Consider the following 12,854-nt stretch of genomic DNA (forward strand, 5'->3'; position numbering starts at 1 on the left):
GTACTGTCTGTCATGGTTATGGAATTAAATGAATTTAATTATTTTTAACCATAAAATGATATGATATAGCATATCATGATAAGTATATAAAGCTTTCTAGTTTACAAAACTTATTCACATAAATTATTTCATTTGGGCTTCAAAGACCTAGAAACTAGAAAATAGGTGGAAATTATTCCCATCTAGTAGTGAAAAAACTCAGGCCTGGAGAGATGGCAAGGTGTTTGCAAAGTTAAACAGCTGATACATGAGGGAAATCCATGCGGGCTGGCCCCAGCTTAGAGTCATCCTGTTTCCTGCCAGTCCGTGCTGTCTGTAATTTTTTTAGGCTCACATTTTTTAGGTTTGTTTGTATTATAATTTCTTTAATTAAAAGCTCATTAAGAGCCTTCATTTAACATCATGGTGAAGTTAGAACTATTAGTAAGTTGTCAATAGCTAGCTGCCTTCAAGTTAAATTCATTTGACTTTACAAGGAATTTGTCTCAGAGATCTTGTTGGAATTCAGAAGTATGATTTGTGTATATATATTTGGAGTAATTCCTATTGTAGTAATTTCCCCCTCTTTGTCATTTAATTTTGGTATTGTTGGAAGTGTGTAAAGTAAATTTTAGTGTTCTGCTTCATACCTGTTTAGGGGTAAACTATATTAGTGGCTCCTAAACTTGATTGTAGGTTAGAATCACTCGTCAGCTTTTTAAAGTATAAATTCCAACTTAAATTAACAGAGCACACTCATTTATACATTGAAACTGCAGGTGTGAAGTGGTGCATTGAAAGGGTTCAGAGTGCATGTACATGCATGGACAACAGCTCCCAAGAAGCCAGTAAGAGGGTCTTTGGAAAGAGAAACCAGGGATGGGAGTGTCAGACATGGAATGGAGACACACTGCTCTTTTGTTCTATTCAAGTGTTGTGCATGTGTGTTTTACTGTGTGCATGCATTATCTGTTTAAAATTTTAAGAAAAAACTAATAAATTGTTGACCCCATTCTCCAAAAAACCTTTGTTTTGTCATTGTGTGCTATAGTTAAAATATAAAACATTATAAGGAAAATATTGGTACCTCAATAGAAGCAGGAAGACCCTGTGGTATAATTCTAAATTTATTTCTTCCCAGACGCAGGTAGGATAGGCTCTTCAAAGGTTTGAAAGCTAAGGAATTGACATTGGTTTCACTGAGATTGTTTCCTTCCAATTCTAAAGTGACCAATTGATTTAAGTCTATAAAAAAAATTATTGTGATATTATGATTTAAAAACATGCAATTTCTATAGGCTTTCAAAATTTCATGTGAGATGTTCACTTTATTTGGATGACTAATGTTATAGCTTCTTTCTTTGAATCCCCCCATAGAGCCTTTTCCCAAGTACTGTTCACATTTGCACAACAACTGTTCAGTTCAGCCAGGATTCAGTGCTGAATGCATGGTCCAGGAGAGACAGGCCTGTAGAGAAATCACTGTTGTGTTGTATGATGCAAGTTTGTAACCCTAATACAAAAGCCAAAAAACACCACCAAAAAAAAAAAAAAAGAAGAAAGAAAATTATAGGCAAATATCACTGAAAAACATATATGCAAAATAACTTTAACAAAATGATGGAAAATCAAATTCAATAATACATTAAAAGGATCATACACTGTAATCAAGTAGAACTTGTTTCAGGGATGCTAGATTGGCTTAATATCCACAAATAAATCAGTGTGATACACCACATTAACAAATTGACAAAAGTCATATGATCACCTCAATCGAGGCAAAAAAAGCTTTTGACAAAATTCAATATCCATTTATGATAAGGACCCAACAAAGCGGGGACAGAGGGAACATCCCTCAACATATATGACAAACCTACAGCCAATATCATACTCAACAGTGAAAAGCTCAAAGCATATTCTCTAAAATCAGGAATAAGACAAGGATGCCCAATCTTACTGCTTTTATTCAACATAATGCTGGAAGTCCCAGCCATAGCAATCAGACAAGGAAAAGAAATGAAAGGAATCCAAGTTGGGAAGGAAGAAGTAAAACTGTCACTGCAGACAACATGAGGCTATATATATAGAAAATTGTAAAGACTGCCTCCAAAAAACTATTACAGCTAGTACATGAATTCAGTAAAGTTTCAGAATACAAAATTAATACACAGAAATCTGTCAAGTTTCTATACACTGACAATAAACTATCAGAAAGAGAAATATTAAGAAGACAGCCCCATTTCCAATTGCATCAAAAAGAATAAAAACTTAGGAATAAATGTAAACAAGGAGGTAAAAGACCTGTACTCAGAAAACTATGAGACACTGATGAAAAAAAATGATTGAAGGCAACACAGACAAATGGAAAGATATACCATGTGCATAAACTAGAAGAATTAATACTGTTAAAATTATACTGCCTAAAAAGACAGTCTACAGATTCAGTGCAATTCCTATCAAAATACCAATGGCATTTTCCACAGAACTAGAACAAATAAGTGTAATATTTGTATGGAAATGCAGAAGATCCCAAATAGCCAAAACAATCTTGAGAAAGAAAAACAAAGCTGGATATATCACACTCCCTGGTTTCAGGCTATAGTACAAAGGTACAGTAATTGAAACAGTGTGATACTACCACAAAAATAGACCCATTGACCAATGGAACAGAATAGAGAGCGCAGAAATAAACCCACACATTTATGGTCAATTAGTCTTTGAGAAAGGTAGTTAAGAATGTACAGTATGGAAAGGAACATTTGTGTAATGAACAAAAGTCAGAAGAAGGAGGTGGGGGAGCAGGACACCACACTGAGGTGGCAATGAAGTATTTGCAAAGACAGATAGGTATGAAATGGTGGCACAACCAGGGAGGTATGGGGAGTGTAATGCAACGGGTGGTTCCTTTTTTCAGGACACAGAAGGAGCACTCTGGCCTGGTAAACCCTCAGTCTTTGAACAAGGGAGTTACAGCAGTGAATTCCCATTGCAGTGTTCACTTCCTGGCAGAGTGAAGCCAGATGGACATTTTGAAAGAATGACTAAAAATTCCACACATTCAGATTGAGCTACCAAGAAAGGCCTTTATACAAACAGGTTTCTTTCTAAATTGCTTCTTCAGGTCTCTGGAGTGGTATGACCAAATCAACTGGAAACTTAGAGGAGAATGGACAGCTCAACAGTGATGATACCCAAAGGCATCTGAGTCAGACACTCAGGGTGTAACTTTGGAGTTTGTTCAGTGGCCAAAATTTTCAGAATAGCGGATGTTTTCATATTCAATTCGAGTCATGGATATTGCACTGATATGCTCTGTGCAACTTAGATCCTACTCTTAGGCATACAGAGAAGTAAGACATAGTCTAAAGTGAAAAAAAAAAGACTGCCATCACAAGTACCTCATATGTTCTAGAAAATGACAAGGAGAAGATGGCAGTGTAGACTTGAATGGTACAGAGGTGTGAGTGGGGCTAGACTCTCAAGATAGACATAGGTAGAAATGGGAGGATGAGGCAGCCAGATGAACACATGGAGGTATGAACCTCCATGGTTGTGTTCAGGAGTAGGAAAGCGATCAGCCCTAGAGTGGCCCATCTGTAAGAGAATATGAAGGTTGTGGAGAAGACAGAGGTGGGCTGGGCAAGGCCTTCATGCAGCAGAAAATAAGGTCTGACTTTCCTTCTGGGCAATGAGAAGCCTCTGGACAGGGAACAGCATGACAAAATACTAATCTGCTGGTATTTAACATCAACTGAAGGGCAGAGAGGAAGTATGGTGGCCAATTATTATGATACATGATTCTATTTCTTTATATAACCATTTCCACAACTAAAGATACTGAGAATCCAAGCATATTTATCTAGAACATAGCTGAGGTTTTGGAATGGAGAATTTTTTTCGGAGAAAAATAGGTAATAGAAGTAGACTAGTGGTTATTACATGACCACTAGAAAAACACAATAATGCAAATTCATGATCTTATGTATTAATTTGCAGTTATTCTGAGTGGATAGCCACACACCATCATTGCTAGAAATGACACCATGATCATGGATTTTGGTTTGTTTTCTTCATTAATGAAGATAGGAACATTTTTTAGCATGTCATGTTTTCTTCTGCTCTCCCCCCCACCTTTCTATCTTCACCTTCCCTTTTGATGTTGTTGTTTAGTCACTAAGTCATGTCCAACTCTTTTGCAACCCCACAGACTGTAGCCCACCAGGCTCCTCTGTCCATAGGATTTCCCAAGCAAGAATACTAGAGTAGGTTACCATTTCCTTCAAGGGGATCTTCCCGACCCAAGAATCAAACCCATGTCCCCTACATTGGCAGGCAGATTCTTTACCACTGAGCCACCAGGGAAGCCCCACCTTCCCTTTTAAGACCTTCCTTTTCTCTAGAGTGGGTATGCAAGTCTCCCAGTGGATCCTAGATGGCCTCCTAGCACCTCGGCATAGCATGTATAGCTCTCCGTTGTATGGTTCCTTCTCATCTTTTCACATCATCTTTTATTCTTCACTCCTTATCATAGCCTGCATCTAAGATTTATGAAACTGAATGTTTTTCCCATAACATCCAGATTGTTTTGTTTCTTTACACTTTTGCATGTATTACTTTCCATGGAGCGCTGTCTTTCCCACTTCCCTGGAACTATACATTAATATATAAAACCTGGAAAGGTCATGAGGGAGGTAACAGAAGTGCTGCAGGCCACTGATAGTCAAGCCAGGGGCTTCCACCCAGAAAAGCAGTGTCACAGCACTGGCAGTGGCCTTTGTTTTGGGCTTGCCTTGCTCACTGCCAGCCAGCCTGATCATCCACAACAGTGGGACTCACAGGAGCTGAGGAGCTGCAATGGCTGCAGCAGTTGAAAGAGAACTCAGTACCAAAGGGGCCAACACCAGAGCAGAACTAAGAAGCCATACCAAAGGACCAGCACTGGAGTGGGGCTAAGAACACAGGCTAGACAGAAGAGGAAACTTCAAGACACAAAGCCTACAGAGGCTACTCTGGGCAAGATGACAGTGCAAAGCCTCCTCACTGGTCACCTGCAAAGGGCTGAGGCATATGAGGTACTCAGACTGTGGAGATGGGCAGGGTAGGCGAGGTCACCGTGGACCACAGTTAGCCCTCTGGGAATATGGAAACTTTTTCATGAGGGAGAGGTGCGTGTGAGTTGAGAAGCAGTTATAGGAATGTGAGAGTACTTTCCAAACAAGGATTTATAGCATGCCATTTTGATAGCTCTGCTAGAAATACCATCTCACATGTAGTTCACATGTAGCCAGTTAGTACACTTGTCCTAAATTGTGTTTCTTTGGTCTGTTTCACCTAGCAGCTAGAAGTTGAACTTTCTAATGTCTCTTCCATATGACAAAAGCCCTTCAAATTTTGTTAATGTTTTTCATGTGTACCCTGAAATCCATCTGGAAATAGAGTATTTCCATAACTCTGTCATCCTCAGATTTGGCAATTTTCATTATTGTTTTTTTCCTATCAACAGAAGGGTTTTGTCCTTATGAATTTTTTTGAGGAGTAAATCCCCCATTTTAAAGGAATAAAGGTTTGGTGATCAACACTAACATCATAAGTATAGTTCAAATCAAATAAACAAAAAATGTTAAGCACTATACCTCTGTACTTCAGGAGCTACACTAGACTCTTAGGAAGATAAAAAGAAAAATTAGACAGTCTTTGTCTTAAAGAAGCATATAATCTAACCAACAACATTAGCTAGAATTCTTAAAAAGGTAAATGTAATACTACCTTATTTATCTTGAGTTCATAATACGACAACCTCAGTTATCCAGCTCGGTCCAGAAACAGCCTTAAGAAGAGTAAATTCCAGTTGTATCAAATGTACAAAATGTGGGGCACCTTCACTTCAGCCCATCCACGGGAAAGCCAGGCTGACATGGCAACCACATACCCATGCACGTCATTTGTTTTGCGTGGTGGGGCACATGCACCTCGATGACACACAAGTGCCAGAAGTGACAGAGCGACTCTCGGGGGAGCAAGACTATTAAAGCCAAAGTGACTGCCATATAGAGTGCATGTGCTAAAGTTTATGTTTACTTTGATTTTAGAATAGCCCCTCAAAGCCTCACATAGTATCCCCATTTACTTATATTTTATGTATAATTTTCATGTGCCAAACCGTGACATGTTAAAATAGCAAAATGTTCAGATGTAGTGGCATTGTGGATGGGGTATATTGAGCATCTAAGGGTGACAAAGGAGACCATTTAAACAAGCCATGGCATTGTATTATCACCAATACCAAAAACTTTAGTACAAATACAGTATGAGAACACATGGCTATGTGGGGAATGTTAGTATAGCTCTTAGGATATTATGGATTTGTAGTTCAGTTATTGTATTATAAATGATGAAAACCTGAAATCATTGAAAGTTTATTTATAGAATACTTTTTAAAGACAACAGGCAGTTTAAAATACATTTTTTAAAGTTTTACCAGTCAATAGTTAAAATAAGTTTTATCAACTTAAATGGTAACATGAACTAAAAAATCTTTATTAGCTATTCATTTAGCAATATTGCAAATAAAATTTCCGTACAACTATAGAAGAAAGATTATAAGGACACATGTCATAAAGTCAAATGTTAAGTACCTGATAAACTTTCTTCATCAATAACCTGCAGCTTGTTCTCATTGACTTTGAGTTCTTCTAATGTAGATGGTAGTTCTGAAGGAATCGTTACCAAATTGTTTCCATCCATATTTAAGCGCATTAAATTCTTTAGAAACTTAAATAAAGGCAAATCTCAAAATTACTTTTTTATCTTGTCACAGAAATGCAGTCATATATATTATTTAATAGTCAGTTTACAGTAGTTACTAAAGTTTCACAAACTTTCAGTTTATTCAGGCTTAGACATGAATCCCTAATTCTCCCTGCCAGATGTTGATCCTGTTAATAGCATTTATTCCCTGGTATTTTCAGCACACCACATTTGGTGATTTTGCATCATACTCATCCATATTTTTACTGTGACTTTAGTAATCAGGAGAAAGTTCCTATCACCACTGGACCAGCCATATTTTCCTAGATCTTAGGTTTTCACCTTCTCAGCAGTAGAGTCAAAATTTATTAAATCATTCAATAATCTGAATCTGCCATCAATACTAACAAGATAGCAATTTGAATCCTTTCCATGTGTTTGTAAACCTCAGTTTTCTATCTGTACTAAGCAGAAACAGTCATGAAATAGCACTAACTATTGTGGAAATTCATCAAAATTAAATGCCACAAATATCAAAAACTATTTCTATATGGTACCCAAACAGATTTGACAGTCTGGAGAGTGTATTTCCACATTTGTAACTACATGTTTGTTGGCCAAACTAGCTTGCACTACCAAAGTTGCAGAGTGATTTACTTCAAAGATTCTCAAAGTCAATTTCAGCAGTTTGGAAATGAGGTAGAGAATCCCAAAACAAACAAAAAGAACAAGTTATTTCCAACAGTGTCCTCTTTTTTGATCAACTAGAGAAAATGTATGGGTCCCAACTATTGTTCTATCTATCAGAAGGACAACTAGCATTCATTCTTTCACATGAATGTGGACACCAAGTGTCTGGAACTCTCTCGTCTGCAACCCAGAATGTAAGTAAGAACCAGGAACTGAGCTTGTAAGAGGCCAGTTACTTATCCAAAGAGTGGAAGAAAACCATCCAAGGGGATAAAGTTTGACTTCCTGGCACGTAACATGTTTTTCTTGGGCTTCTTTAACCACACACAATTTTGAGTGTTTGCACACACAAATTCCTCCTTTCTTCTGCCTTTGTTTTTCGGAAGGTCCTTGATACTTCCCTTTCTCACTTTTAGAAAAAAAATTTAGTTAAATCTGATTCTTTCCAAAGTTTACTCTATGCTTTTCTCTTTCCCTCTCTGCCCAACCTATCCCCAAGCTAATTTTCTTCTGAGCCTCTTTGTTCTTGCAGAACCCCACCTGCTGAAGTATTCTTTACTAGATTTTGCAGATTGCACAAAATAAGGAAGCTTTGTCTTGCTGGCCTGAAAATGTTAACAGTTTCTAAATAAGCTCTCCTTTTTCCCCAGAAATACCTCACATACTAAGAGACCATATTTCAACATGTTTTCAGGTACTCGGGAAGAAACTCTTCCATAAATTCTAAACATTAGTTTTGTCATTGATGCTACTGTGGGTGCGTTAAGGACAAAGCATAGAAAAAAACAGAAATTTGTAAAACAACCAAGTATATTCAAGATATAACTTGGATACAGTTTAGAGATATCAGAGAAGAAACTTTCTTTGACAAAAACTCCTTTAAAACATTTTACTGGGACTTCTTTGATGGTGCAGTGAATAAGAATCCACTTGCCAATACAGGGGATATAGGTTCAATCCTGGTCCACAGGGAGATCCCACATGCTGCATGGCAACTAAGCCTATGCACCACAACTACTGAACCTGTGTTCTAGAGCCCTTGAGCCACAACTGCTGAGCCCATGTGCTGCAGATGCTGAAGTTTGCATGCCTACAGCCTGTGCTCTGCAACAAGAGAAGCCAGCACACCACAACAGAGTAACCCCTGCTCAGTGCAACTAGAGAAAAGCCTGCATGCAGCAACAAAGACCCAGCGCAACAACAAAAAAGAGCATACTTTTGTTTCCTTCTCCATCTCCACCCATTATCAGTACATTTAATGGGAAAGCCATCCAAGTGGACTCTTAGAAAATCATAGTGCATATTTACCTTGAATGCTTTTGGACCTATGCCTGAAGAGGTGATATTATTTTTGCTCAGATCAAGCCTTTCCAAATTTGGTAATCCGTTAAATGCTTCATCCGGAACGGAGGTGATGGAATTGCCTAGGACACAGCAATTATGTTTTAGGCCTATGTGCCTGTAAATACATGTACACAGATAGATAGCAACAGACAGCTTTATCTGGAGGAAAACACAGTCCTTATAGCAAGAAGAATGTTATATAATAAATGAGTATTTAGAAAAAAAAAGGCTGAGACTAGACTGTTACATATGGTCCAAATTTTCTCTCTAAGGACCTGTCTTGCTCTAGTACATCATGTTTGGATGAAGCTGCTTAAAACAGCCAGAATGTGGTTTGCTAGACAATTCTGTTAGTAATATGCATTTTACAACAAAGATGTGTTATGGAAGGTACTATAGAAACTGAATTTTATAGTTCTTCATACTTTCCTATTGACACTTCTTAAACCCTGGGCCAGAAATATTACTATTTTTTGATGAAATCTTGGGCAAGTAACTTGCCTTCTCCAAGCATCAGTTTGCTCTAAATAAGAAGTTTGGGGAAATAATTTCTCAGATTGCTACCAGATCTAGTGTTAAAATCCTACGGCTTCAATCTATAGACGTTCCTGCATGCTTTAATTTATGGGGTTTTGTTTGACATTTAGTTAAGTATAGTAGTCAGTGATTTTAAACCCAGAGAATGAGCTTAATAGAAATGGTGGTGGTTTAGTTGGTAAGTCGTGTCCGACTCTTGCGACCCCATGGACTGTAACCTGCCAGGCTCCTCTGTCCATGGGATTTTCCAGGCAACAATACTAGAGTGGTTGCCATTTCCTTCTCCAGGGGATCTTCCCAACCCAGTAATCGAACCTATGTCTCCTGTGGCTCTTGAATTGCAGGTGAATTCTTTACCACTGAGCCAATAGGGAAGCCCAAGAAATGGTGAGTACTATAAAATTCATGTGGTAGCTTTCTTATAAAACCAGGATAGTGTAACTTAGCATACATCATCTTTCATAAGATTTTCGACCTTCACAGATTGTTTGTCTAATGGCAGAGCACACCTAGCATGCAGGCTATAGAAGGAGGGGGCATTGCTGAGAAAGGAAGCTCTCGGCATAAGAGTAATTCCTTCAGTCAGTTCAGTTCAGTTCAGTCACTCAGTTGTGTCCGACTCTCCGCGACCCCATGAATCACAGCACGCCAGGCCTCCCTGTCCATCACCAACTCCCTTAGGAGATCATATAAGCCTGGCATCAGGAAGGCCATAATACCTGAAGTGTCCTATTGTAGACTGGCTGTCCTGACTAAGGAGTCAGGCTGTGTCAGTTGAGTATTTATATGATCATTTATTATTTCTGTGGTAGTTTATTTCTGTTACTTCTCCCAAGACACATCTGAAACCCCACTCAGATTCTCTCACCCCTCCATCTTAAGAGCCATCCCCAGCATGGGCCTTATTTCCAAGACTCATTCACTGTCCCAGTCTCCATACCAGCCAGCCTCACACACATATCTGTCCTGCCGGTCCTCTACTCAGAGCTCTTCTTGACCCTTTAAGAACATGAGCTAACAGTCTGGATCACGTCCTGCCTATCAAGTAATTAAAACAAGGGGGAAAGCAACAGGAACTCTGTGATACTTCTGGAAGGAGTCTCACAGCCATTTTAAGGAAGTCTGGCCATTTCTTATAAAGGTAAACCTGCTTTTACTGTATCATTCAGCAATCCACTCCTGGGTATATACCCTAGGAAAAAGAAAACTTAAGTCCACACAAGCATCCATATATGGATGTTTATAGCAACTGTTGCATAATTGCCCCAAACTGGAAATAATCCAGATGTCCTTCACTTAGTACGCGTGGTCCATCTAAACAATGGAATGCCACTCAGAAGTGAGGAGGAGCAAGTTGATAAACACAACAACCTGAATAGCCCTCAGAAGTTTTATGGTTAGTGAAAGAAGTCCAACTGAAAAGGCTCCACACTGTATGCATTTCTGTGACATCCTGGAAAAGGTACTCTAGAGACAGAAAACATCAGGGCTGGTGAAAGAAGGGACATGAGAGAATTTGGTGAGGTGATGAAAATGTTATGTGTGACTGTATGCATTTGCCAAAACTTAAAGAATAGCACGCTAACAATTTTTTACTGAATATAACTTATACCTCATAAAGCTGATTTTAGAAAAGAAGTCAATGGGACATCATGATTTGATTTGGAGGAATTTGCATTCTACCTGATGGTGCTTTTCTGTAGCGAACACCTATCTCTTCTGCAAAGTTTTTATGTTTTAAGATTGTGAAATTAATCTGTTGGGGTCCATTTATATTATGAAATTAAAATATCACATTCATAGGGCAATGAGAGGTAACCACAGAATCAAACAGACATCCACATCTTACCTATGAGCTCCAGACTTGTTATCTCTGGTGCTGTTAGCGGTGGTATTTGTGTGAGGTCAGCACTGATACAGGAGATGGTTTTGTAGGACAGAGAGCACCTGCTTGGCAGAGACGGTATGCCTCTGGGGGTAGCTGGGATTGGGAGTTGAGGGGGCATCCTGAACGTGTCTCCTCTGACGGCCTCATCCTCATCCTCATCTTCATCGTCTTCCTCTTCATCTTCGTCGTCTTCCTCATTCTCCCTTGCTGGGTTTCTGTGTTGATGGGCCTGCCTGCCCTCCTCTCCAGGCCTCTGCTCTCTCCCTTCTCTGCTCTGTCCCTCATTGGTAGGTCTCCCCCAGTCTCCAGGTCTAGAAGTCTTTTTCTTTTGCTGCCTATTTTCATCTTGTTTGACTTCTTCTTCATCCTCCTCAAATTGAAGTTCCTCTTTTCTCAGTGCTCGATTCATTTCCACCCAAGGACGAGACTGTTGCTTATGAGGTAAATTGGTAGGTTCTCTTTGTTCTGAAGAATCACCAGAAAATTCAGTTCTATCATTTAATGCTGTACCACTGAGTAGCAAATAGGAGGCTACTGACCACAAAAGAAGTCAGCAAGGGCAAGTTGTGATATTAATGAAAGGAGAAATCATAGTGAAAATTAGGTTAGTAAATATTATTCCCTCCAGGAATATGAGTGCAATTTAAACATGAAATGCATCTTGTAGTTTTTGCTTGAATAATTTTAGTAGAAATAAATAAACTTTATTTGTGTTTTGTAAGACGTTATAGGCAATTCTTGTTTGCTTTGTGAGCCTTATTTTACTAAGGTATCATGCTATCTGGTGACTAAAGAGGGAATAATATTACCATATGTTACAAAATGGTAAGCAGTCCTATTGTGAATTATAAAATAATCAGATGTGATACCTTTATAATAGATACTGTTCAGTTAATTGGGGTTATTGATAATGTAAGAATTTGTACACTGTCGGACATAAAAACATGAAGCAGGTATATATTTTACTTGTTTATGATAATGAAATTGGCTTTTATTATATTTGTCTGATTTTCTTTAAGCTCCATGTGCCTAAAAGTATCCTCTGAAATTCAGAATTATAGAAAATCCTCTTCCCTTTTCCTCCCAGACTCTGTATTTAAATCATTTTTACTGCTTGAGATCTATGGAAGATATCCTGTACTTAAATGATATTTTCTTAACCTAGACATATGCACAGAGTATTTTTTATTATTTCATGATGATAATATAATATATTATAGTAGAAAGTTTATCTAAATTTGTATTTAACTGTTATTATCTTTGGCAGAGAGCAGGGAAGACTTGACACAGACCAGACCCTCTGAATGAAGAGTTTTAGGGAATAATACATAGGTTTTCTTTCATCAAAATATAAAAATTTACTTAATCATTTCCATGATTTTATTTAATACTATACATAAATCACCGCAAAAAAGAACTCAAAATATAATTAGTTGAAAGAATTACTTGAAATTTCAATTCAGTATATATTATAAAAGTCTATGAGTTATTTTTTTCACATCTCTTGACAAACATGCAAAAGGAGAATAGGAAAAAATTAGCAAAAGGAAACTAAAGCTATCATACTGAGACATTTAAAATCTTTCCTGTGTATCCAAGTTTATTTTTCCAAAATAACCACAGTATTTCAAGAATAATAATTCTAGTCCTTTGAAAAATATCTGAGAAT

The 12,854-nt window shown here is 38.0% G+C and overlaps 2 protein-coding genes across 4 annotated transcripts in view; one reads left to right on the top strand and one right to left on the bottom strand.

Annotated features, from left to right (window-relative positions):
- The window catches only part of CENPP (centromere protein P), a 228,189-nt gene that overhangs the window by 158,281 nt on the left and 57,054 nt on the right, over positions 1-12,854 (top strand). The gene's annotated exons all lie outside the window — the stretch shown is intronic.
- The window catches only part of ECM2 (extracellular matrix protein 2), a 42,921-nt gene that overhangs the window by 15,075 nt on the left and 14,992 nt on the right, over positions 1-12,854 (bottom strand). Inside the window, exons 4-7 of one of the 3 annotated variants that reach the window (XM_055427465.2) lie at positions 11,147-11,650; positions 8,725-8,840; positions 6,615-6,750; positions 1,067-1,224 (exon numbers count right to left, since the gene is read on the bottom strand). In XM_055427465.2, the coding sequence (XP_055283440.2) occupies positions 1,067-1,224; positions 6,615-6,750; positions 8,725-8,840; positions 11,147-11,650 (914 nt within the window). Of the gene's footprint in view, positions 1-1,066; positions 1,225-6,614; positions 6,751-8,724; positions 8,841-11,146; positions 11,720-12,854 lie in introns of all 3 variants that reach the window. The other 2 variants (XM_055427462.2, XM_055427463.2) reach the window with 2 other exon arrangements.

The sequence above is a fragment of the Moschus berezovskii genome, chromosome 7 (assembly GCF_049115385.1).
Source record: "Moschus berezovskii isolate FMDL1 chromosome 7, NW_MosBer_1.0, whole genome shotgun sequence".
Taxonomy (NCBI): Eukaryota; Metazoa; Chordata; class Mammalia; order Artiodactyla; family Moschidae; genus Moschus; species Moschus berezovskii.